The 26,996-nt window shown below is 43.0% G+C and overlaps 1 protein-coding gene across 2 annotated transcripts in view; it reads right to left on the bottom strand.

Annotated features, from left to right (window-relative positions):
• Positions 1-20,178, bottom strand: part of GPR155 (G protein-coupled receptor 155) — a 93,677-nt gene extending 73,499 nt beyond the window's left edge. Inside the window, exons 1-2 of one of the 2 annotated variants that reach the window (XM_073633865.1) lie at positions 19,942-20,178; positions 5,699-6,190 (exon numbers count right to left, since the gene is read on the bottom strand). In XM_073633865.1, coding sequence (XP_073489966.1) covers positions 5,699-6,137 — 439 coding nt within the window. In that variant the 5' untranslated portion in view covers positions 6,138-6,190; positions 19,942-20,178. The remainder of the gene's footprint in view (positions 1-5,698; positions 6,191-19,941) is intronic. The other variant, XM_073633864.1, reaches the window with a different exon arrangement.
• Between the last annotated feature and the right edge of the window lie 6,818 nt (positions 20,179-26,996).

The raw sequence follows: 26,996 nt of genomic DNA, 5'->3' as shown, positions 1-26,996 counted from the left end.
ATGTTCCTCCAGTATTTTTTGACAACATACTGCATTCATCTCACCATCAATTTTGACTAAATTTCCTATGCCTTTGTAGCTCACACATCTCCAAAATATCAGCGATCCACCTCCGTGTTTCACAATAGGAATGGTGTACCTTTCAATATAGGCCTTGTTGACTCCTCTCCAAATGTAGTGTTTATGGTTGTGGCCAAAAAGCTCAATTTTGGTCTTATCACCCCAAATTACTTTGTGCCTGAAGGTTTGAGGCTTGTCTCTGTGCTGTTTGGCGTATTGTAAGCGGGATACTTTGTGGCATTTGCGTAGTAATGGCTTTTTTCTAGTGACTCGACCATGCAGCCCATCTTTCTTCAAGTGCCACCTTATTGTGCATCTTAAAACAGCCACACCACATGTTTTCAGAGAGTCCTGTATTTCACCTGAAGTTATTTGTGGGTTTTTCTTTGCATTCCGTACAATTTTCCTGGCAGTTGTGGATGAAATTTTAGTTGGTCTACCTGACCGTGGTTTGGCTTCAACAGAACCCTTCATTTTCCACTTCTTGATTAGAGTTGGAACATTGCTGAATGGCATTCTCAATTCCTTGGATATCTTTTTATATCCCTTTTCTGTTTTATACAGTTCAACTACCTTTTCCCGCAGATCCTTTGACAATTTTTTTGCTTTCCCCATGACTCAGAATCCAGAAACGTCAGTGCAGCACTGGATGAAAGATGCAAGGGTCTGTCAGGAGTCCAGAAACTCATTGACCTTTTATACACAGACATACACCAATTACAAGCAAACAGATCACAGGTGAGGATGGTTACCTTTAATAGCCATTCAAACCCCTTTGTGTCAACTTGTGTGCATGTTATCAGGCCAAAATCACCCGGGTATGTAAACTTTTGATCAGGATCACTTGGGTAGTTTCTGTTGCCATGATTTAAAAAGTGTAAACACAGTTGATTGATAATAAATGGCTTCAGCCAAACACTAACCATGAGTGAAAGAAAAGTTTTTGTGTTTTAGCATTCATATTCTCTGAAAAATGGCCAAGAAATCATACATTCTGCATAGGTATGTAAATGTATGAGCACAACAGTAGCTTGTTCTAGATGTGATCTGACTGTTGCAAACTTTTTTCATTTGTTTTGGAACTGTCCTGGCCTCTTGTCTTTCTGGAAGGACTTATTTGATTTCTTTGAGCACAAGCTTAACCTCCCGATACCTCACACTCCCGAAGTTGGACTTTTAGGTGTTCTCAATGATTTTGTTGCCAGAACCCATGCTAGAACTCTGCTATGCATACTGTTATTTTATGCTCCTAAAACTATTTTACTGCATTGGAAGGATGCTGGCTCTCTCACGGCTCATGCATTCTTTCATACTGTTCATGGTGGTCTACCCAAATTTAAGTTGATATATAAAAAGTAGGGCATGCCCTAAGACATTTACTATAATATGGCAGCCATGGTTAGATGTCTCTGAGGCCTTCTGGGGGGGGTTGGGGGCAGGATGTCCTATCATCACAGCTTACGTAGTGAGGTTCTCTAATTGTTGTAAATTTACATCATATACACAAGGACTTGTTAAATTTGTGGTGCATTGTTTTGTTTTGTTCAGACTTCTTTGCTAAATGGAGCATCACTGGGAAGTGGCGCTGATAAAGGGGAGTGCATGTGGTGTTGGTGTGCATGTGTATGTGTGAATGTTGTTGGGGTTCCCTGGCATGGTGTATTCCCTATAACCCTGCTCCTGACAATCTCATCCCTTAGGAATTTTTGACTTAACTGTCAGAGTCTTTGGAGCCTGAATCCCCACTTTTGGGTATTCACATGTTGTGTGAACAGGAATAATTGATATTGCTTGTATTTTTCCTATGTACCTTGCGCGTCAATGTTGTTTCCCCCCCTTTTTTTTTTTGTTTCTTTGTTTTGTATTTTTATTTCTGTTAAAACTAAATAAGCACCTTTAAAAAACAAAAAAAACGATGTCACTAGAACAGGGCGATTCCACAAAGTTCACACATTTGCCTGCCCATGGTGAATGGATCAATGTGTCAGTTCTACCCGTGTGGATATAAATGTTGGGTTATGTTCCTGACACTTTTGTAGAATTGAAAATGGTTAAGGCTATGAAAAGTCTACAGCTTTACAGAACAAGTCTAGTTAAAAGGTGATTATTACTAGATGTAGGTTATAACAGAATAATTTGGTTAACTGAATGGTATGTAAACCATAGAATTAAAGTGATTCTAAAGCCTTAAGGCTTAACTCCAACTTTATTTTCACTAGAACTGAACAGAAGGATCAATCCCAGCATAGATCACACCTCTGTACCATGTTGCTGTAGACTGAGTCCCTTCCACAGCCACTTCCTGCTGCATCTCTAGCCTAAAGCACCCTCTGTGGTCTTCGAGACTGTGCAAATGATGTAACTTTCTTCACAGATCTGATGGTGGGTGGGATGGAATACATCCTAATTAGCATTCAATCCCACACAGTCATACCTACAGGAAGAGTCCAAACCTTCCAAGCCGCTCTGGTCCGGTCACACGCTGAGCTGTCAGTGACAGCTTCTGTGTATGGGAGTGTGCAGAAGAGGCAAATGATAACCGAAGCCCCATAGTAACTCTATGGGCAGCGTCACTTCTCAGTCATTGTTGAATCTCTCCTGCACAAAGTATCCGCCGCCGGAGACCAGACTGGAGCGGTTTCAAAAAAGGTATGTATAGTGATTTTTGCTTTACAGGGTTAGATAGATTAGTCTTAGAATGTGGCTGTGAGTAGATTTGGAGATAGTTAGTTTTAGACTGAAATTCCACTTTAAGGTTTTTTACCTTAATGCATTCTAAGGTGGCCTTCTTTTGAGCACTCGCCAAAGAGGAGGAGCCTGGAGCACCGGCGTGGGACCCCAAAAGAGGAGGATCGGGGCTGTTCTGTGCAAAACTGCTGCACAGAGGAGGTAAGTACAACATTTATTATTTTAATAAAAGAAAAAGGGAAGCTTTAGTGTTACTTTACATTGAAAAATTATACTCTCAGCTTAACCAGCTAAGTGTGAGAGCAATTCGGTACAGACTAGCTTATGGATGGTAAAAAGCAAACAGGTATGTTTACACAAGAACTTGAGATGAAAGATATATCAACTTTCTCAAACAACAATGCACATTAGGTGATTTCAGATCCACATATCCCACACTATATCAAACTTTATTTTATTAATTTACAACTGGATGTTTAATGGACCAATATAGTAACATTCTATATTCTGGTAACCCCATGATATTAAGACTTGTATTGATAGTACTCAGTATATGAATTCATTATGTTTTTTTTTTTGTATTTTACATGCTTTGATTTATACCTTTTAATGTAAGGGAAGACTAACATTTTCACTTTTTTTCTGGCTTTTAATAATTTTTATTGAATTTCATTATTATTACGGAATATAATTTCATATAAAAGAGTGGGTGCCAAACATGAATTTCACAATAGTTATCCTTTTTTTTATTTTTATATTTGAACTTACGGTTTGTGCTAAGGTACCTTAAAGTGTTTGTAAACGATCACCTTGTAAACAGCCCACTCAGTTTAAAATGGAAATGAAAATAAAAATATTTGCACATAGATATAAAAAAAAAAATAAAAAAATTATAAATCCCTTTTTCCCCTTTTTTTTATAAGCGATCACATTCCCTCTGTTCTGAGCTGCATAAGAGCTGGGGGGGGGGACGGACACTGAGCTTCCCAGTGAATGGCTGTACTGGGTGGGCATGTCAGTATAAGTCTGATCATTGGAGGAGTTACCAGCAGGAACTGACCACAGTGTGTTATCCTGCTTACTGTGGTCAGTTTTTTAGAAGGAAAGCAGAGGGACCGGCAGGATCACCAGAGAATTCACACAAAAGAAGAAATACAAAGAGATCAGGAGACTTTCTCATAAAAGTACATGGTACAGCAGACACATCAGGATTATGATATGCTGGTGGAACAAACACTTTAAAGCTATAGATATAGTAATTATTAGCACAGGTTCACAGAGACCTAAGAGTTACTTAAAATGGTTCCTCCTTGTTAAAAAGGTTGTGAAAAGCTGCTCTACTCACCCACAACCAACTGCAGAGGCATGCTTTTGGATAAAAGGAACCAATTTCCCTATTGAAGAGAACCTGACAGTCCCTGATACACAACGTTTGTCTTTGCTTTCTTTGGATTTACATGAAGAAATAAATACATTTGGACTTGTATACTTTTGGTGTAGTGCGCATATTTTTCTTACACTTTCCCATGGATATCAGCCATTGTCATCCCTTGCGCACAGCAGTAATTAGGCAGAGAGGAAGAGGCAACACTAATAACCAAATCAGGCTCAGCTGTATGCACATGTACTGCCGTGTACATGCCGACTGAAGTAAAGAGCAGGGCTTATGTGTTATGAGTGTGGTGATGCTACTTAGTGACTGTAAGGGATCCTTTTTAAAAAAAATAAATAAATAAAAAAAATAACAAACATATCATATTTACTTCCACTGTGCAGCTTGTTTTGCATAGTACCTGCTCTTCTGGGGTCGCTCGGTGGCTCCTCCCCACATCAGATAACCCCCTAGGAGAAGCGCTCTCCTGGGGGGTTACCTTGCGGGCGCACTCCCGAGTCCAACATTCGGCGTCCATAGAGGCCAAATGCAGGACTCAACACCGCCCCCCCCAGTGCCCGCTAGGGCTGGGGAAAAAAAATCGATTTAAATCTTGAATCGAGTTGAGAGGTCAAATCGATTCAAAATTTAAGTAAATCGATTTTTTTTTTCACCGTGCCGGTCCTGAGGAGCTGCAGGCAGGAGTTTTTAGGTGAGGCCGCGGCTTCGGCCTAGTCCGCGAGGCCGGACGCCGCAAACTAGGCCGAAGCTGCGGCCTCGCCTAAAAACTCCTGCCTGCAGCTCCTCAGGACCAGCGCGGTGCCCCCAAAAAAACAAAGAAACTCGATTCGAATCGTGAATCCAGTTTTTTTTAAGAAAATCGCATTTTTTAGAAAATTGCCCAGCTCTAGCGCCCACCTCATCGGATGTGATTGACAGCAGCGGTAGCCAATGGCTGCGCTATCTATCCAATCAAGAGCCGAGAACCCCAGGCAGAGAGACAGCGCGTCCCCAATGGGTCAAGTTCCAGGGCTCAGGTAAGTAAAATGGGGGACTGGGGGGGCGGTCACTGCCAGGTGATTTTTCACCTTAATGCACAGGATGAATCAAGGTGAAAAAACACGTACCTTTACAACCCCTTTAAGCCCTCGTTCACTTTGGAGCAACTTGTTGCACCCTATTGTCGGCAATGGCCATGGTCAAATCAATGCGACTCCAACTTTGCGGTGCTGCATCAAATTGAAAAAGTCGTTCCTGCACTACTTTTAGCAATTTTGGGTGTGACTTGCATAGATATCTGTGCATGAAGCCGCACAGATGTCTTTAAATTTGCACTGACATGTGGCTTTGAATCCGTGCGATATCAGATGAAGTTGCACAATTTCAAAGCCGCATTCAATGTGAACGAGGGCTTATTGTCCATTTTAGCAAGTGGGAGGTGACACCACTGTATTCTAAAAAAAGGAACCGGTGTCACCTTGCTGGCTGAGGTATATGACTGTATATTAGGTGTGTATTTAGCAGTTTCCCTGGAGGTCAGTGGTAAGAAAACTATACAAAGAGTACAAGATTACTTACCAATAGGATAGCCAAGTGCAAAATCATTGCTCTGAGTAGCAAATATAGGAAAAAGTCCAGCTTTGCTGAAACGAGTTTGTGGATTTGCCACCAATAAAGTTAACACACAAACTATGATAAAGACTGAGGCTTTGGCAATAAGGATGCTGTAGAGGAACGACCAGTTGACATCTGAGAAGTTCAGGACAACCATGTTTTTAAAAAGCAACGCTGGAAGTGCAAACCGGGAAACATAGTTGCCTAGTCCTTTTGCCTGAGTAGGAGTTATTACGTTGGCTCTACCAGCAATGTATCCACACATAATGATACCGAAACATTCCAAGAGTGCAGGAAAAAGTCTGTTGATGGACATTGATGGACTGCCATTGGTGGTATTGGCGATATCGGTCAAATTGTGCACAGAGAAGTTGCTCCATACGGCTTCCATAGAAGTGTCCATGTTTTCGGTTATTTCTCTTAACGTCAGTTTCTGTTATGCAGATTCATGATGGTCTTTGAAAGAAAAACAAAAAAGACAAAGTCATAAAAACATAAACATATGCATAAAAGGTCTGGGGTAAAGCTGGATAGTGGGAGAAAAACCATGCAGATAGTGTCCCTGGTGGCATATGCATCCAAAGCCTCAGTGCTACAGGGCAAGACTAACTACTTAGCCACTTTACAGAACATCTTTACATAAAGCCAGTGTCCTGTCAGTGATTTTCTATTTATTATATTCACAAAGCATAAGAATTCGTGAGAGTCGTGCTCTTGGATAGTGACTACAAAGTTCCCAACACTGTATAAATCAGTGATAATGTGCTTCACAGTACACACATTTTTAGCAACATGAACCATACAAGACAACTGGAGCGATATAAGCGAAAAAAGAGCAGAAATTTGGGGGAAAAAAAAAAACAATATTTACTTCTATTTTAAAAGAAATCCAATAAAATCAAATTTTGTCATAAATTTAAGCCAAAATGTATTCTGCTACATGTCTTTGGTAAAAAAAAAAAAAAAAAAAAAAAAAAACCCTGTTAAGTGTATAATAATTGGTTCGCGTGATCACATGTGTGCAGATAATCATTGGGACATGTGATTTTACCGTTAAATTTGTGGGGGACAGGTGTTTTTACTATGTGGGAACATGTGTGTGGGGACATGTGTGTGGGGACATGTGTGTTTTACATTGTGTACAGGTTTACATGTGTGTTTTACACTGGTGATCAGTGTGTAAAAAGCTGTAAAACTCAGCTCATACTCACTGATCACCAGCCGGCTGCAGCGATTGGCTCTCCTCTCCTCACTGACAACTTCTGTGTGAGAAGAGGAGAGCCGATCACCTAGCAACCGGCTCTCTGTTTACATCACATGACGGCTGTGATTGGACACGGATGTCATGTTATCAGGTGGGCCAATCACAGAGCCCTCCTGCCGATCGGAGATGCGCCGTGTCTGGGTGCCACGAGCGCATTAGGATCACGCCGCTGCGCGGGCACGCGTGCGCGCGATCCGCCTCCTTCTGAGGGACATTCCTGAACATCCACTCAGAAGGAGAGAGCGCCCACCCGGCGGTACATACGCAGTGACCGGGTGGGAAGTGGTTAATTCAATATCCCACCAAATAAAATCTAACCAGTAACATAAACAAGGGGGACATTTACTAATACTGGAGAGTGCGAAATCTGGTGCAGCTGTGCATGGTAGCCAATCTTAGCTTCTAACTTCAGCTTGTTCAATTAAGCTTTCTATTTTTTTTTTTTGTCAAAGAAGATTGTGATGTGTGCTATGCATACTAGCACATTATGAACTCTGCCCAATGCCCTTTTTTTTTTTTTTTTTTTTTTAATTATGCGGTTTACTACTGTTTTAAATCTGAACTCTGGAACAGGCAAATATTGAACAAGAGGAAAGTGTATTTCTTCCAGATCTGTACAGTAATAAAGTCTGAGGCGGCATTCATGATAGCCTTCCATTGCTCAATGTCTACACCCATAGTATCAATGAATTTCAGAGGAGTAAATAACCCTTTGAAGCACACCATATCATCTTCATGTCCCCGAAAGTTTCACCCTGCCATAGGTGGCCTACAGGAGATTCACCTAACTGAAGAGACTGTGCGCTGCTTATATTCCTGGGCCTGTAAAGTTTATCATTTCGCCCATAACTCCTACTCACAAGGTGTTAGTGTGTTGATACACAGATCTCTGGCATTTCAGGAACTTGACTCATAGGTGGACTCTAACGGTCGTTGCATTTTTATTTACTGGAAACTTAATAGTTGAACCTTGGTATTGGCTTTTGTGTATATCCCTCCTCCATTTGCAAGAGAGGTTTTGCAAACCCTGATGTTCTACCTGGCTGACAAACCAGACCTTCCATTGTTGATAATGGGGGATTTCAACTGTTATCCTGACCCTTACTTAGATTGCCATCCTCCACTATCTCAGCCTGGGGGGACTAGAAGCACAGTTTTTGGGAGATTTCTGTCATAGGTGGAATTGCTGGATTTATGACGTTTTAAAATAATTGTAAAGCCTTGTTTTTTTTCTATGTAAAAAAGAAACATGTTATACTTACCTGCTCTGTTGCAGTGGATTAGCACAGAGCAGTCTCATTTCGGGTGCCTCTTCTGTGCTCCTGGCACAACAAGAAGGGGAGAAGGGTGCAGATTTTTCTTTAAACGGTTTAATGTACAGTAATAGACAAATGGCAACTCATATTTAAGAAGTTTAACCTTTAGAACAAAGCGCCTGCACCGCCTCCCGGTCACCACTGAGGGAGCTGACATGTTGCGTCGGCGTTCCTTCCGGATTCGTGGCTCTGGCGCTGTGGGTGGCCAGAGCAGCGATGACGTCCCTTCTGCGCATGCGCAGAAGACCTCCGTTCTGGCAAAGATCTCCGGTTTTCCGGCAGAATCAGAGCACATGCGCCGCTGATGTCAGCAGCTGCATGCAAGGTGAATATCTCCTAAACCGTACAGGTTTAGGAGATATTCATTTTACCTACAGGTAAGCCTTATTATACAACCACTTTAATGCATAGAATGCATTAAGGTAAAAAACCTTTTGACTTTACATCCCCTTTAAATTCCCCTCTACTAAACACTTTTCGCGTTTTTCTAAATCACTTTTATCTTTATCTCGGATAAATCTTTGTGTGGGCAATGCTCTTATGATCGGTCTAATTTCTAAAATTGATAACCTCCCATGCGGGTTATCAGTTTATCCTAAAGCATGCCTCCTATGAGGATACTCTTCAAAAATGGGAGATATTTACAGCGTTCCTTAGGGCCATATTTATAGCTGAAACGATTGGCCAACCGAGCATCTGATTTTTGTCAAAAGGGCGTGTGCCAGGATCTTGTCTTGCATACTAATGGTACACAATTGTCGTGCCACAAACACGAACGTAGTGACAAACTACGAGGAATTTCAGCTCTTGAGCGCCACCCTTTGGTCCCCCTTCTACTAATTTCGTGTTTGGTGAGCATTGATTTCGAGCATGTGTGTTTGTACTTTCGACTTTTGTGTGATGGATTTTTGTACTAGCCATACGAAAATCAGACGTCGAGCCGTTGTCCGCCGAAAATTTACTAGCCTGCCATCCAACATTTGTTGGCCGAAAATTGGACAACAATTGTCAAAAGCAGCGTACTAATGGTAAGATTTTAGGACAACAGTCTGTCAACAGACAATCCCCTGCCAACAATCGAACCTTGTGTACGAGGCTTTACTCTCTTATGTGGAGGACCAGGTTCGACAGTTTGAACTTGCTTTTATTGTTCAACCTACTGAATCCGCTGTGGAAGCCTGGATGTGGGCCCAGCATTCTCTTGACCGTCTGCAGAACTCCGATGTGGAACAAATGATTTTTCAATAAGCTTGCTTTCTTCGAGGAGGGGGAGAAAAACGGTCGCCTTCTGGACAAAATTGTCCAATCCCAGTAGGCCTCCCCATAATAGGTGCTATTCATAGAAAGTCTGGAAGGATCGTTTATACCCCAGAGTTAATTACTAAGGAGCTAGCAGATTTCTACACTGCTCTTTACCAACCACAGATATCTCACGCGCTAGAGCAGTGGTTCTCAACCTGGGGGTCAAATGACGATTTGCCGGGGGTCACCGAATCCGGGGCTGTTCCTGAATCCTGCACCGCTCTCCCAGCCACTTTGCGGCCGCCCAGCAGGGCTGTCCCTGGAAACTGTGGCCACCCAGCTAGGCTGTACCTGGAGCCAGAGGCCGCCCACTTAGCCTCTTCGCATCTGCCCATTCAGTTTACGGCATGGCGGAAATTAGTGGTATTAGTAGCGCACAACATGTTTTGTGAAGGTTCTCATTTATCCAGGTCATGATATACTACACTAAATGGAGTGCATAACAGAAGAATTGGGTAAACAGAATGGTATGTAACCTGTAGCACTAAATTAAAAAAAAAAATTATACTATCAGCATAATCCAGTCCAAACTAGTTCACGCATAGCAAAAAGCAAACTGGTAGGATTATGCAGAAACTTGAGCTGAAGGATAAATCAATTTTCTAAAAAAAAAAAAAAAAAAAAAAAAACACAAACACACACAGTAGGTGTTTTCAAATCCACATACCCCACAATTTATTCATCAAGGTCTAATTTTATTCATTTGCAACTGGAGGTCTACATGACCTGTATAGCCGCTTGCCGACCAGCCGCCGTCATTATACTGCGGCAGGTTGGCACAATCCCGCGAACCATTGTAGCTGTACGTCGGCCCCTTTAAGTAGGATAGCAGGCACGCCGATGCGTGTGACCGGCGGTCGCGATGATCGCCAGGCACGAGAACCAGAACAGTGACGTGTGTGTAAACGCACAAATCCCTGTTCTGTGAGGAGAAGACAGACAGATCGTGAGTTCCTAATAGCTAGGAACAACGATCTGTCATTTCCTCCAGTCACTCCCATCCCCCTACAGTTAGAACACACACTAGGGAACACAGTTATCCCCTTCCCTGCCAGTGACATTTACACAGTAACCAGTGCAATTTTTTAGCACTAATTTCTGTATAATTGTCAATGGTTCCAAAACTGTCAAAAGTGTCCAATCTGTCCCCCATGTCGCAGTCCTGATAAAAGTCACAGAATTAGCGATATTTATTATAGCAAAAAGTACAAAATATTATGTTTTTTTTTTTTTAAACTTTTTTTTTTTTTTTGTTTATAGTGCAAAAAATAAAAAATGCAGAGATGATCAAATACCGCCAAAAGAAAGCTCTATTTGTGGGAAAAAAGAACGTCAATTTTGTTTGGGTACAGCGTCGCACGACCGCACAATTGTCAGTTAAAGCAACGCAGTGCCATATCGCAAAAAATGGCCTGGTCATTGAGTAGCCAAATCTTCCGGGGCTGAAGTGGATATTGAAATCTTTTGTGTTCTAGTTAACCCAATGGTAATAATACTTCTAATGATAGTATTCTGTATGTGAATTACGTATTTTTTTTATTTTACATGCCTTAATTATTACCTGTCACCACATTTACATCCAGGCCAAGCTGAACAGCAAAAGTGATATTCACCATGAAGGATCCCCAACCCGAGCCCAGGGCCCTTTATTACTGTCCCGCAACAGGACTCTTTCACATGTCCTGCAGCGGGCCCCCTTTCCTGCCCTTACATTAGAATCCCCCCTTACAGCAGAGTTACCAGCCTTCCCAGAGCTCCCTTTACATCAGAGTTCCCCTTTACAGTACATCAGAGTTTGCAGGGTTTTGCCTTATAGTGCAAGGGGGAATTCTGCTGACCCCAATGTAAAGGGGGAACTCTGCTGACCCCTGGTCACCAGAGCCCTCCCTACCTCAGACTCTGCAACGTTTCCCCATGCACTGTAACTCTGCTGACTCTGATGTAAGGGGGAACGCTGGGTGCTCTGATGTAGGGGGGGGCGCTCCTACATCAGAGTTCCCCTTTACAGCAAAGTCCGCAGAATGAATACACTAGGGTAAAGGAGTTCAATGATATAAGAGTGGAGTGAGGATTCTGATATAAGCCGAGCCCAACCAAAGCCCACTGTCGGCTGAAGTCACAGCGCTGGTCCAGGCTATGAAAAATCATGACAATATGGTCAGGATTCACCCAGAAGCCTGGACCAGCACTTGGCACAGCCTCTCAGCGATCCGCTGAGAGCCTGAGCCAGCCCCTCCTGTCCCCTCCACAGCCCAGCGCTCCAGTGAGCACTGACTGGGCAATGTAGTGAGTCGGTGATTGACAGTCCTGGCTCTCTGCTCTGAGCAGAGGAGGAGAACCAGCGGTGTTTGAGCCGGCAGGGGACAGATGCAGCAAAGTCCATACTTCTCTTTTAAACCCAAAAGCAAATATCTATTATATTGCAGCTTAGAAATTCTTAGATGTGATGGCTGCATTAGTTTGCGTTTTAAGGCTTTCTTTCTTCTGTTTTTGTCTGGCAATCTGCTCCTTCATCCAGAATGGGGTACTCGAATACAGGAGGTGTGTTACTGGCTAGACCACCAGGAAAAAACAGAGGGAAAAAATGCCTAAAAAAAATGAAAAGTAATGCAGCCACCACATCTAATTGGTAAGCTGCAATACATGTTTGGTTTTGGGTTTAATATCGCTTTAAGTAAAATTCTGTTACTTACACAGCTGCCTGCATTTAAAAAAAATAAATCTAATGGTGTATTAAAAATTATAGAGCTGCATTCCTCTTTGCCTGGGAGTTCAGCTTTAACCAGGATACACTTCATTTAATGATAGAACTAAATTATCGAAATACAAAAACTTCCAGAAAAGAAAAAAAAGAAAATATTAGGGGCTTATATTACATATAAGATTTCTGCTGTGGCAATGAATCTGGAAACCTCATGTGATAATTACTACGTTAGCTTAAGCTGTTTTTCACATTATGTCCTTGTCACTATATCACACTACCAATGGAAACTGGCCAACACATTTAGCAATCTGTAGAACATCAACAACGGCACACAATATACATACAGTCAGGTCCATAAATATTGGGACATTGACACAATTCTAATCTTTTTGGCTCTATACACCACCACAATGGATTTGAAATGAAACAAACAAGATGTGCTTTAACTGCAGACTTTCAGCTTTAATTTGAGGGTATTTACATCCAAATCAGGTGAACGGTGTAGGAATTACAACAGTTTGTATATGTGCCTCCCACTTTTAAGGGTCCAAAAGTAATGGGACAGATTAACAATCATCCATCAAACTTTCACTTTTTAATACTTGGTTGCAAAGCCTTTGCAGTCAATTACAGCCTGAAGTATGGAACGTATAGACATCACCAGACGCTGGGTTTCATCCCGGGTGATGCTCTGCCAGGCCTCTACTGCAACTGTCTTCAGTTCCTGCTTGTTCTTGGGGCATTTTCCCTTCAGTTTTGTCTTCAGCAAGTGAAATACATGCTCAATCGGATTCAGATCAGGTGATTGACTTGGCCATTGCATAACATTCCACTTCTTTCCCTTAAAAAACTCTTTGGTTGCTTTCGCAGTATGCTTCAGGTCATTGTCCATCTGCACTGTGAAGCGCCGTCCAATGAGTTCTGAAGCATTTTGCTGAATATGAGAAGATAATATTGCCTGAAACACTTCAGAATTCATCCTGCTGCTTTTGTCAGCAGTCACATCATCAATAAATACAAGATAACCAGTTCCATTGGCAGCCATACATGCCCACGCCATGACACTACCACCACCATGCTTCACTGATGAGGTGGTATGCTTTGGATCAGGAGCAGTTCCTTTCCCTCTCCATACTCTTCTCTTCCCATCACTCTGGTACAAGTTGATCTTGGTCTCATCTGTCCATAGGATGTTGTTCTAGAATTGTGAAGGCTTTTTTTGATGTTGTTTGGCAAACCCTAATCTGGCCTTCCTGTTTTTGGGGCTCATCAATGGTTTACATCTTGTGGTGAACCCTCTGTATTCACTCTGGTGAAGTCTTCTCTTCATTGTTGACTAACTTGACTTTGACACACATACACCTACCTCCTGGAGAGTGTTCTTGATCTGGCCAACTGTTGTGAAGGGTGTTTTCTTCACCAGGGAAAGAATTCTTCAGTCATCGACAACAGTTGTTTTCCATGGTCTTCCAGGTCTTTTGGTGTTGTTGAGCTCACCGATGCATTTCTTCTTTTTAAGGATGTTCCAAACAGTTGATTTGGCCACACCTAATGTTTTTGCTATCTCTCTGATGGGTTTGTTTTTTCAGCCTAATGATTGCTTGCTTCACTGATAGGGACAGCTCTTTGGATCTCATATTGAGAGTTGACAGCAACACATTCCAAATGCAAATAGCACACTTGAAATGAACTCTGGACTTTTTATGTGCTCCTTGTAAATGGGATAATGAGGGAATAACACAGACCTGGCTATGGAAAAGCTTAGCAGCCAATTGTCCCATTACTTTTGGTCCCTTAAAAAGTGGGAGGCACATATACAAACTGTTGTAATTCCTACACCATTCACCTGATTTGGATGTAAATACCCTCAAATTAAAAGTTGAAAGTCTGCAGTTAAAGCACATCTTGTTCGTTTCATTTCAAATCCATTGTGGTGGTGTATAGAGCCAAAAAGATTAGAATTGTGTCGATGTCCCAATATTTATGGAGCTGACTGTATGTAAGAAATTCCCAGTTTATCTTATTCCTAATGGTTTTTCTGGGAATCTTCCAGGACAGCAACCTGAGCGAGGATTGGTTCCCCACTATACAGGAAAAACAGTGAAAAACCCTCCTGCCGCTGTTGCGTCACATATGGCGACCAATCACATTTGGCTACCCACTGGACTGCACATGCACGACGCCGCCATATGCGTTCCAACACTGTGGCAATCTGCGCTTGCTTGTGGCCACACCCCTGAGTCCAGGTTCAAGCCCCACCATCCAAGTGGACATAGAGTTACATTATAATTATGCCGAGCGAAACGAGGCCGTGCCCGAAGCGTGGCGAGCGAAGCGTGCCCGAGAGGGGCCCTGTAGCAAAGTGGTGTCTTACAACAGTGTTGGAACGCATATGGCGGCGTCGCGCATGCGCAGTCCAGCGGGTAGCCAAATGTGATGGGTCGCCATATGTGACGAAACACCCCCTTATCCCTTTGTTGAGATGAATGTAAACTTGAGATGAATGAATGTAAACTACCTCCACCAGTGCACGAGGGGAAAAAATCCCAGTTAGACTTATCAGTAGAGGTGCACCAAATGGAAATTTTGGTGCTGGAACCAAAAATGCAGGATGCACGAAAATGACCATTTTTAAAAAAAATTTATATAGAATTGTATTATATATTCAACCTTTTAATTAAAACGGAACTTCAGTAATTTCTTCATCTTTCCATCTATTAAATCTTCTGCCCTTGTTATTTTAACTTTGGATAGTAAAACATTTTTTTTTTCTGCCGGTAAATACCTCATACATCCCACTTCCTGTTTCTTGTCTGGTCATTAGCCTAGGCTTACGACATCAAGCACAGCTCTATCTCTCGTGAGAGTTTGCCAGGAAGGAAGGGGGGATGAGTCATAAGAGGGCCAATGAGAGCTGCAGAGCTGGAGGCGAGTCTCTGTGTGTCTATGCAAATCCATGAAGTGAACAGGCAGCAGCTTCAGCTGCCCACGGTTAAAATGGACTCAGTGGAGGGAGATTTCTGTATCATATTTGGCAAGTAAAGAATCGCAGTATATATAAAATAATATCCAAAGTGGTTGAAGGGAAGCTTCAGAATGGCAAAGATGTTTTTTTATTACAAATTATGTGAGCAGACTGCAGTTCCTCTTTAATATCATCAATTTAAAGGAATACGAATTTATTGTTGCCCATTATTGGCACCTTTAGCAAAAGAAAATCTCAAGGAAAATACATCCCTTTAAATTCTATGTATGTCTGCACATTGGTCCATTGGGTTTCCATTGCGGTGTTAAAAATCCAGCTTGGTGCATTTTTGGTCAGTTAAAAAAAATGCACCTCCCAGATGAAATGTATTGAAAATGCAGCAAGAATGCATCGCTGACGCAGCCGTTACATTTTTGATGCGGTTTTTGAGTGACATGACCTATGAAAAACACACCATAAGCACTGTAAATCATGGCAAGTCGGGTTCACTCTGTAGTGTTTTCAGACATCACATGTGATTTGTACCGCACTGCTGTGCAGATCACATGCGATGTCTGTGCGATGCAAATTCAGCCATACAAATTGGCTGATTTTGCATCGCATTCCAGCCAAAATCATGCAGGACCCTTTTTTTGGTCCGTACCAGAAACGGATCACATGGGTGTTCACACCTAGGCAATCCAATTCACGTCCAAATTGACAGTTCGCACTGCGATATGTGAATCAGTCTGGGGGTGTCATTAACTTTGTATTGACACTCCCAGCAGTTTGCATAGGGTAGTGTGAACCACCGGCGATGCAGGTGCAATGCGGGAATCCGCACTGGATTTGCAGAGTTTCCCTCATTGCACCAGTGTGAACTGAGCCCAAAATCGCTGGGAATTTTCCCGAAAAAAATCGACGCAAATTCACATTAAAAATCACGTCAAAATTGCTGAGCGTTTTCAGTGCCATTATCAGCACCTTCTTCTCTTATCGGCTGAATGCCAATAACACCATTTTCGGCCAAAATTTCAGTGCATCTCTACTTATCAGTAACATGTTCCTGGAAATCTTCCAGGACAGCAAACCTGAGAGATGATTGGCTCCCTAACAGGAAAGACGATCACACAAGCAGTGAAAAAAACCCTCCCATCCCCCTCCTTTACTGGAATGTATATGTCAAACGTACCACTGTATCATAATGAAAACCTACCAAAAAAACTATTACTTTACAGTCAGCATTACTGCAGTGCTCATTCAAAAAGATTAAAAAAATATAAAGACTTGTGCACATGAGCGTGCCACAGCGCCGTCCCTCCGAAGTTTGGCCCTCCTCCAACGCCAGGCCAATCAGAAAGAGCAGCACGCTTTGGGCATGCGCAAAATGGCCAGTTTCCCTTAGTGGAGATGGCGACGGCAGCACCCGCCAACCAATCTGAAGACTGGCTACGGTGCTGACATCACGGGCCCCCTGGATAGGTAAGTGACCATATAATAAAAGTCAGAAGCTGCTGTATTTGTAGCTGACAAATTTTTAATTTTTTTCCCCAGGCGGCATTCCTCTTTAAGGTGAAAAAAAAAAAAAAAAAGCACTGGAAAGCATCATAAATGCATTGGAAGCACGTCAACAACTCGCATGCAGAAATGCATCCGGACTGCGTTTCTATGTTGTGAGCTGGCCCTAAATAAGGACTTGTGTTCCAGTACATTTAACCATGTTCCAGTACAGCCCACTGCAGAAACAAAATGCAGTATGTTCTAGTTTTTTTCTGGTATAAACTGACCCTCAATGCAATATGCCTATATCTAAAGCACTCAAGATCATATTGTATGCCTTTGTTTACTTAGCAGTAAAATCTTTTGGTAACAGAAAAAAACAAAAGTAGCTCTTTAAATGTCAGGTATTTGTGCTGTCTCAACCTGGATTGCTACACAAACTGAACAAATGTTATTAATCCTCAGAGCAGAGAATGTCTGTGTGCAGACAAACAAATGGAGGGAACAGCACTCCGCACAGAACAGTTATTACACATAATACAACAGATGCCCAGAATCCAGATAACAAAAAGAATCCAGATACAGTAAAACCTTGGATTGAGCGCGTTTCGCAAGACAAGCAAAATTTTTTAATAAAGTTTGACTTAATATACAAGCGATGTCTTGATATACAAGTAGCGTCATGTCACAACTGAGTATAAAAGAGAAGAGAGGCGCCTCTTATGCCGCGTACACACGATCGGAATTTCGGCCCGCAAAAGACCGATGAGAGTTTTTCGTCGGAAAATGCGACCGTGTGTATGCTCCATTGGTCTTTTGCTGGCTGAATTCCAGCCAGCAAAAGATTGAGAGCATGCTCTCAATTTTACAGTCGGAAAAAGTTCCTATCCGAAAATGCGATCGTCTGTGGCAATTCCGACGCACATAATTCCTACGCATGCTTGGAAACAATTTGACGCATGCTCGGAAGCATTGAACTTTATTTCTCGGCTCGCCGTAGTGTTGTACGTCACCGCATTCTTGACGGTCGTAATTTCAGCAAACTTTTGTGTGACGGTGTGTATGCAAGGCAAACTTGAGCGGAATCCCGTCGGAAAAGCCGTCATATCTTTTTCCGACGAGAAAAACGATTGTGTGTAAGCGGTATAAGTGTAGCAATACGGATACATTTAATGAAGGTACAATATTTAGCAACATATTGCTACGCTTAGAGGCGCCTCTCTTCTTATTAATACTCTGTAGCTCCTGCTAGATTTTGTTTCTAATCCCCTTGTTGAGGCTTCCATTTGTGGATGGATATTTTATGGTTGCACAACCTATCACACTGCTATAATCTTTTTACATGGACTATAAACTGAAGGACTTATGAATAAATGGTTATGGAACTAATTAACTGAGTTTCCATTATTTCTTATGGGGAAACTTGTTTTGATATACAAGTGCTTTGGATTACAAGCATGTTTCCAGAACGAATTACGCTCTCAATCCAAGGTTTTACTGTCATCAGACTGAGAATACAATGTGATGCTATTTTTACAACACAGTGCCAATCATGATTGCAGTGCCACCATACCCAGCGACATTCATTTGATCATGGCGCCACCATGACCAGCCACAATCGTGTTTATGGTTCCACCATTTCCAGCCATAATCATGTGATCACAGTGCCACCTTGCCCAGCAACAATCATGGTGTCACTGTGTCCAGCCACAATCGTAATGGTGGCGTCACCATCAGGGCCGTCTTTAATATTGATTGGACCCACGCAGTTTTGCTCTCCACCTGCTCTGAGACATACAATAAATAGCAGCTAGACTCAAAATTAGTTTACTGAATCAGATCAGCCAGAGGTTACAGTGTATCATTACCGCTAACTGACTGGTTGCTAGAGGTTACAGCACACACTATGGCTCACTGATTAGTTGCTAGAGGTTACAGCACATGATTTCTGCTTGTTGATTGGTTGGTAGAGATTACTGCGGATATGACCTCAGGGGGGCATGATATACATATCAATGCTGCTGGACGTCCCTATTTACATACGAATGCCGGTAATTTACATGTAAACACAGGGTCTGCAGGTGAGTCATCTGTACACAACAATAGGGCAGAGCTGGGCAGTATTAGTAGCAGCACTTCACACTGAGATATTGGGACACAGAACAGGACTAAACCCTCAAGGGACGAGGGAAATTAAACCAGGATAGTTGGCAAGTATGAGACAGCTGCTTTGGGCCCCACAACAATGACAGGGCCCAGGGCAGCTGCCCCTTTTGCCTGTGATCGCAGTGCCACCATGCCCAGCGTCAATCAAGCGTGTGGTGTCACCATGACCAGACACAATCGTGTTCATGGTTCCACCATTTCAAGCCATAATGATGGGATCGCAGCGCCACCATGCCCGGCAACAATCATGATGGACGGTGTCACCATGCCCAGCCACAATGGTGTGATCACCTTCTATAAAGAGAGTACCGGAGAGCAACTTGATCCCATGACACGTTCTCTGATCAGGACATAAAAGTATAGATGGGATCACTTATTTAAACTGGGAAGCTGAAAAGAAGCAGAAAACGTGCCTACACCAGCCAAACACAATTTATAAAAGGTGACACCTTAAAGGTTGCTATCGGCAACAGCGTCAAAGTTGTTCTTTCTCCCTATTGCCATTACATCCCTCCTGTCCGGCAGCACTGGGGTCCCTGGCTCCAATCCTGCTCAGTACAACATCTGCATGGAGTTTGCATGTTTTCCTGTGCATGTGATGGTTTCCCCCCACACTCTGGTGGGATAATTGGCCCTGATGTGTGTATGTATGTATGGATGGAAGATGATGGGGAGCGTAGATTGTAAGCTCCTTGGTGTCAGGGACTGATTTGGACACTATAGATGTGAATGGCCAGTGCTGTATAAAGACCTGTAATGAATACCCGGATCATCCCCATAGCAGGGCACAGTGTACGAGCACACAGAGCGAGTGACCCCGGTGTATTGATCCTGCTGTCAGCCCCCCTCACCCTCCTCTCCTGCAGTAAACACAATGATGTCATGTGACGGTGTGCCTCATATGCCGAGTAAAGGTCACGTGGTGTTATAGTGTCCCCCCCCCCGAGGTGGTCTGTCGCTGTGTGTACATTACACCTGCCCCGGGCTTACCTGTATTACCACCAGGGCGGCTCGTCCACCTTCCCCATCCCTGGCTACCCTCAGCAGCCGCACTGACAGGCCACACCGCACTCCGCGGCTCCGCACACTTGCGTAACTTCAATTACAAAACAACATTCCCTCATTCAGCAAGCTCAGCGCAGATCTGACGCAGCGTACCGACCAATAACGGAGCAGAGCCCGACCAATCAGGGGAGCCTGCGGCACTCCAACCATCCAATGAAAGGCGTGAGAAGGGCTCGTGTCACGTGAACAAGCACGACACGTATTGGGCGGAGAGGGACATGAGGAGAAAATACTTAGTTGCGCTCTATAAATGAGCGAGCGGCTGAGGGAGGACAGACATGTGTGGGCAGGCTGGAGACCAGCTCATGATTCATGGAGTATTGTGTAATATAGAAATATATAATAAATATTGGTGACAGGAATGATAAGGGTTCCCAGCTAATGTATTGTGTGGAAACCTTGGAGCAGAGCACTGAGGTGACCACAGAATTATCATTTCACAACAGTGACTACCAACTGGGCTCATGAACAGGGCTTGGTGCTGGTTTTCCATTGCTGTGAAATCTGAATGGAGAAATCTTAGCCAAAGATCCATATAATAAACATTGTAATGACACAATGCATTTTGGACATTAGGGCCTTAAAGTGTCACTCCAACCAAAAATGAAAAACTGTCCTTCTCTGTCCTTTGAAAGTTTTCTTAAAGTATGTGCTCACTTATATTGAGATTCACATACATCCTCAGTATATATACATTATAGTATTATATTACGTTTTATATATATATATATATATATATATATATATATATATATATATATATATGTATATTACCAAAAGTATTGGGACACCTGCCTTTACACGCACATGGCATCCCTGTCTAAAGCCTAATACACACGATGGGATTTGCGGCAGGGAATTGTGTGATGGCAGACTGTTTGCCTAAAATCTGACCGTTAGTGCGCTTTATCAGACAATTGTTGGCCAATTTTCCGCCAACAAATGTTGGATGGCAGGCTAGTGAATTTTCAGCGGACAACGGTCTGTTGTCAGATTTTACTATCGTGTGTACACGAGTCCGTCACACAAAAGTCCAAAGTACAAACACGCATGCTCAGAATCAATGCTCTCCAAACACATTAGCAGAAGGTGCCCAAAGGGTGGTGCCCAAGAGCTGAAATTCCACGTAGTACGTCACTGCGTTTGTGTTTGTTGGCCGACAATTGTGTACTGTTTGTATGCAAGACAAATTCACGGCACACTGCCTTTGGACAAAAGTCTGGAGCTTTGTCTGCAGAAAATACAATCGTGTGTACGGGGCTTTAGTCTGTATGAGGGTTCAGTATTGAGTTGGCCCACCCTTTGCAGCTATAACAGCTTCAACTCTTCTGGGAAGGTTGTCCACAAGGTTTAGGAGTGTGTCTATGGGAATTTTTGATCATTCTTCCAGAAGAACATTTGTGAGGTCAGGAACTGATGTGTATGAGAAGGTCTGGCTCGCAGTCTCTGCTCTAATTCATCCCAAAGGTGTTCTATCGGGTTGAAGTCAGGACTCTGTACAGGCCAGTCAAGTTCCTCCACCCTAAACTCGCTCATCCATGTCTTTATGGACCTTGCTTTGTGCACTGGTGCGCAGTCATCTTGGAACAGGAAGGGGCCATCCCCAAATTGTTCCCACATGAAATTGTCAACGTCTTGGTATGTTGACGTGTTAAGAGTTCCCTTCACTGGAACTAAGAGACCAAGCCCAACCCCTGAAAAACAACATAATCCCCCCTCCACCAAATGATTTGGACCAGTGCACACAGCAATGTTCATAAATACATGGATGAGTGAGTTTGGAATGGAGGAACTTGACTGGCCTGCACCTCAACCTGATAGAACACTTTTGGGATGAATTAATGGAGACTGCGAACCAGGACTTCTCGTCCAACATTAGTGCCTGACCTCACAAATGTGCTTCTGGAAGAATGGTCAAACATTCTCATAGACACACTCCTAAACTTTGTGGACAGCCTTCCCAGAGGAGTTGAAGCTGTTATAGCTACAAAGGGTGGGCCAACACAATATTGAACCCTACAGACTAAGACTGGGATGCCATTAAAGTTCATGTGTGTGTAAAGGCATGTGTCCCAATACTCTGGTAATATAGTGTATGTGGAACAGGGACCTTAGGGATTCTGCTGTTCCCTGTGCTGCTATTAAAATGTCTGATCCCCTAGCGTCATTAGAAGCTGGAAGTAGCAGTGCCTCATAATTTATCTCACAGCCCTGGGCAATCCTGAGGCTTCTCATTCCACATGCACCACATGATAATAATAATAAATGGACCAACAATAATAAACCTCATCATTTATTCTAATGCCTCAGGCCTTTCCGGGTCACATCCATTCTTCATGCACCAAACTGTTCACTGAGCACTGGCACTCCTTCCAGGTGTCAACGTTACTTTCTGGGCTGACATCAGTGCTAACGAGAAAGCCACTGATAGGTTAAAAGAAGGAGTTAGGGGTCACATGACAACAAATACTTTAAAGAAAAGATACTTTTATGTGTATTCATTATCATTCTACTACAATAAATGTAGTAGAATGATAAAGCAAGCTTATAGCAAACATTTGATGATGATGATGATGAGTTTCCTCCTATTTTGACCACAGCTTGAACTACAATTAAGATGGTTGAAACGCGTTGGCATCTTTGTTATGTTTGGATTTACTTGATTTTTATGCTAACAAATGTTTGATAGGGATTTTTGGCCATTTCTAAGCTATTCTCCAATTGGATGGCTTCTCCTGGTCAGAAACAAGCCTTTGCTGGTGCACTGGTGTTCTTCAAGCCTGAGGAGGATGAGGGGGTAGAATGCTCTTGTTGTTTGCTTGCTCTATTGTTATGAAAGCCCCTCTGCAGGGTTCTATGGCCTGGTGCAGCCCTAATCTTGTCACGTGGCGTTCATACCAGCACAATGCAAAAAACAAATCTGCTGCATATGGTTATGTGAACTGAGACGTTCGGTGCTGTACAATTTTTCAAGTCCAATGTTTGGTGATTACTGCTGAGATTACTGCTGAACTCAAAAAACATTCAGAATTTTGTGCAGTTTTATATGTGTTTGTTAGGAAAGGCATAGTATGGTCAGGCATATCTCTATACAGAGTTACTCCAAGGCATGCTTATACACAGGTGCGCATGTGTGGGCCAACGCACACACGAGTGTGCATGCCTACGCTAATAGAGGCGCCAAATGGGCTATTTAAACAGGACTGAAACACTGTATCCCTGCCATATGGTCTATAACCATAGGTGTGCGCAGCCTATTGCATTAGGGTGTGCACCCCAAAGCACATGCATGTGTGTGTGTGTATATATATATATATATATATATATATATATATATATATATATATATATTTATCACTAGAGCAATGGACAGTGTCGGTAGAGCAGTGGACAATGTCAGTAGGGCAGATGTTTGTGTCAGTAGAGCAGGGCACGGTGTCAGTAGTTTATTTTTTATATTTTCTTTATTATTACTTTTTTTACAGTTTTATTATTTCTTACAATATTTTTTCACAATATTGTTTTATTATTGTTTTTTACAATTATTTTAGGAGCCCCATTGGGGGACTTCGGTGAGATATCAGGGGTCTAAACAGACCCCTGATGTCTCACTTTGAGACAGGGAAAGGGATTGAGGGCAGAGATTCCCCAGTCCTATTCTCTGCAGCCAAGTAGCAGGGGGAATTTGCCCAGCATAGGGTGATTAGGGTGTGCCCAGGCACACCTGACACACCCTGTGCGCACACCTATGTCTATAACCCTTCCTGTATAATCTCCTACCCATTCCTGTGTCTGACCTTCTGCTGCAGACCCAATCTGCCTCTGCCTATGTCTGAACTCTGCCTGCACTGACCTTTGGCTTGCTTCTGGTTTACGTTTCTGTCTGCTCCTTATGCTGATTAACCTCATCATTACCATCTCTGGCCTGGACTTTGACTACTCTTCTGTCTTCCGTTTGCACCTCACCTGTCTGTAAGTTACTGACCCGGCCCGCCTGACTCTGCTCTCTGCTCAGAAACCTGCGCCTGCCAACCTACACTTTTGCTGGCCATACACTGTACAAAAAAATTGTCTGAAATTCGGTCATTTAGACAGTTTGTCTGTTTTTTGGCCAGTTAATGTGCACAAAATCGATAATCATTTGGACGTTTTTGAGCCGAAAAAACGAAGGACAAGTTTGGAAATTTTCTGCGAACGATAAATTAAAAGGTTAATGTGTTTCCCATCCAAACTGTTTGCACTAGATATTTGTAAAAAAACGAACAAAAAATTGATTCATTTATGTCCACTGAATGATTTATCAGTCATTACATGATGGCACTATCGTTTGCTCTCACGGCTGAATGTTCGTTTTTCGAAAATGGGTTCGGCCGATTTTTCGTTTAGTGTATGGCCAGCATTAGTTATCTATTAGTTTTCCTGTGCCTTCTGTCTACTGGTGACCTCCCACACTCTCCACAGCCTGTCTTCTCTGCTGCTTGGCAACTAAGGCCCAGCCTGCATCCAGAAAATGCACAGATGTCTCATCCGCATCAGTTGCCGCAAGAACTGTCAGGCACTCATGCCACTCCATGCTCTGGTGCCTCCTGTTACCTTATCAGGGGCCCTGAACTGGAGGTGTAAGAGATGCCTACCTCTCCACGTCAGACTCCACCACCAGGTATGTGACAGTTTTTCTATATCATTCATTGGGGGACATGGCTTCATTCAGACATAGAGGAGGTTTGCGTTTGCAGCAAATCCATGGGATGTGCAAACTTTGCAAACCACAAGCTGAAAAGTTTGCAGATTTGCGACCAGCAATAAGGAACAACCTAAAATGCATAGGTTGTCCAGCCCACTTTCTATAAGGACTGAAGTCACACTATTGTTAGTGATCTGCAATTTTCCATACTGGATAAATGTTGATCACTGCTAGGGCACATTAAAAACAACTGTTTTCTACTGTATGCGCCCTGTTCACACTGCAATGCCGGTGTGATGTGCAGTGTGGAAAAATGCAGCATGTCTGAATTTTTCTGCACTGCACTGGATGGCACCGCATATCACCGCACAGCAGTGCAACACACCACCCTGCTGTGCAGTGACATGACTGAAGTGCCACTATGTAACACTTCAAATAAGGTTGTTATAAAGGACTGAAATGCGCATCGCACTACTCCCTGCCAGAGCCAGCACCACACTAGCCTGCATGGGAAAACACTGTATTTTACCATGCAGGTTAGTGTGAATGTAGCTAATGAAAAAATGGGAGGGGGATATTATAGCAGTGGTATTGTCAGTGTGGGTTGGAACTGTACACATATAATCATTCAGTTGATCCTTTGATGCAACTGAAATGACTGAATTGAATAAGATTTGTAAACCACAAACAGTACATTTGAACAATTTAGTGTATTTTCATTGATTTTGGCCATGGTGGAATTCTATTGATGATTGATCATTTCCAGTCAATCTAACAAATATCCGCCTGTGTCAACCAGGAAATTCCTAGTATGATCATTTTTTAAAAGATAATTTCTTAAAGACCATATTTTCAATCATCACAGTATGTGTTGCATAATTTGATATTTTAAGTGTTGATGAATCTCTTGTTTGAGATCCCACATACTGTAACTACATCAATCGAAAATCGATACATGTTGGTCACCTTTAGGGCCCTTTCACATGGGTGGACCTGTCAGTTTTTCAGGTGGACCCGATTTGACCCTCCAGTTTACTCTATAAAGCGTGGGTGTCAACGGACATGTGTCTGTTCACACCCGCTGACATCTGATCCGATCCTGTCCGCTAAAAACAGATGGATGGGGTTCCCCATCTGTCTGGCAGATCAGATCAGATGGCAGTCAAGTGTAAACTGACAGGTGGTCCATTTTCATCTGACAGCCCATAGAGGAGAGCAGGCTGTATGTGTGTCCACTCTGCATAAGCGGAGTGGACACGAACAAGCCATCCACCTACTCGTTGAGGATCAGCGGACAGATTCCCGCAGGATGAGCAGGAAGACTCCAGTGGAGCCTGCCCCATGCAACATCCCTGGGAGTTTGCTTGCTCAGCTGGGAATCTGTCCGCTGATCCCCACTGAGCAGGTGGATAGCTTGTTCATGTCCACTCCGCTTATGCAGAGTGGACACAGACACAGCCTGCCCTGCTCTATGGGTGATCGGATGTAAATGAACCTCCTGTCCATTTACACTCAACGGCCATCCGATCTGCTAGACGGATGGAGAATGGATCCCCATCCATTTGTCTTTAGCGGATAGGATCTGATCAGATGTTGACAGGTGTCAATGGACACATGTCTATTCAGGCTCAGTTCATATATATGCAAATTGGATGCATTTTGAACCGCATCCAATTTGCATGACATGTGAACCAGCAAGTTTCTCTATGAAGCCGGTTCACATATCTGCGGGCCAGCCGTGGTCTGTTTTTTTAAAAGAGTCCTGTGTAATTTTCAGTCCGGTTCAGAGGCGATTTTAAGTAAAAATTCACACCTGAATTGCACCTGAATCGGTCAATAAAACTGCACTGGACTCCTTTTAAAAAAACACAGGGAGACCGTGGCCAGACATATGTGAACTGAGCCCAACACCCGCTGCTCCATAGAGGCAAATGGATGACCTGATCTGGTCCGCCTAAAAAACTGACAGGCGGACCCAATTGGTCCGTCTGTGTGAAAGGGGCCTAAGGGGCCCTAGGGAGAGCTGACAATTCTGTGTAGGAAGAGATACTTTTTTTTATCTTTCTTTAATTTTGACATTGGCACATGTCCCCCATGGCAGTGCCCGACCTCCCATTCCTTTTTGGTAATAGCTTGCTTGATAGTTCTACAAAATTATATAATACAGGCATACCCCACTTTTAAGTACACAATGGGGTTTATTTACTAAAGCTGGAAAGTGCAAAAGGCTCACTTCTGCATAGAAACCAATGAGCTTCTAACCCCAACTTGTTCAATTAACCACTTCAGCCCCGGA

This window comes from Aquarana catesbeiana, linkage group LG06, assembly GCF_042186555.1.
Source record: "Aquarana catesbeiana isolate 2022-GZ linkage group LG06, ASM4218655v1, whole genome shotgun sequence".
Classification (NCBI taxonomy): Eukaryota; Metazoa; Chordata; class Amphibia; order Anura; family Ranidae; genus Aquarana; species Aquarana catesbeiana.
This window is presented reverse-complemented; position numbering and strand designations above follow the sequence as displayed.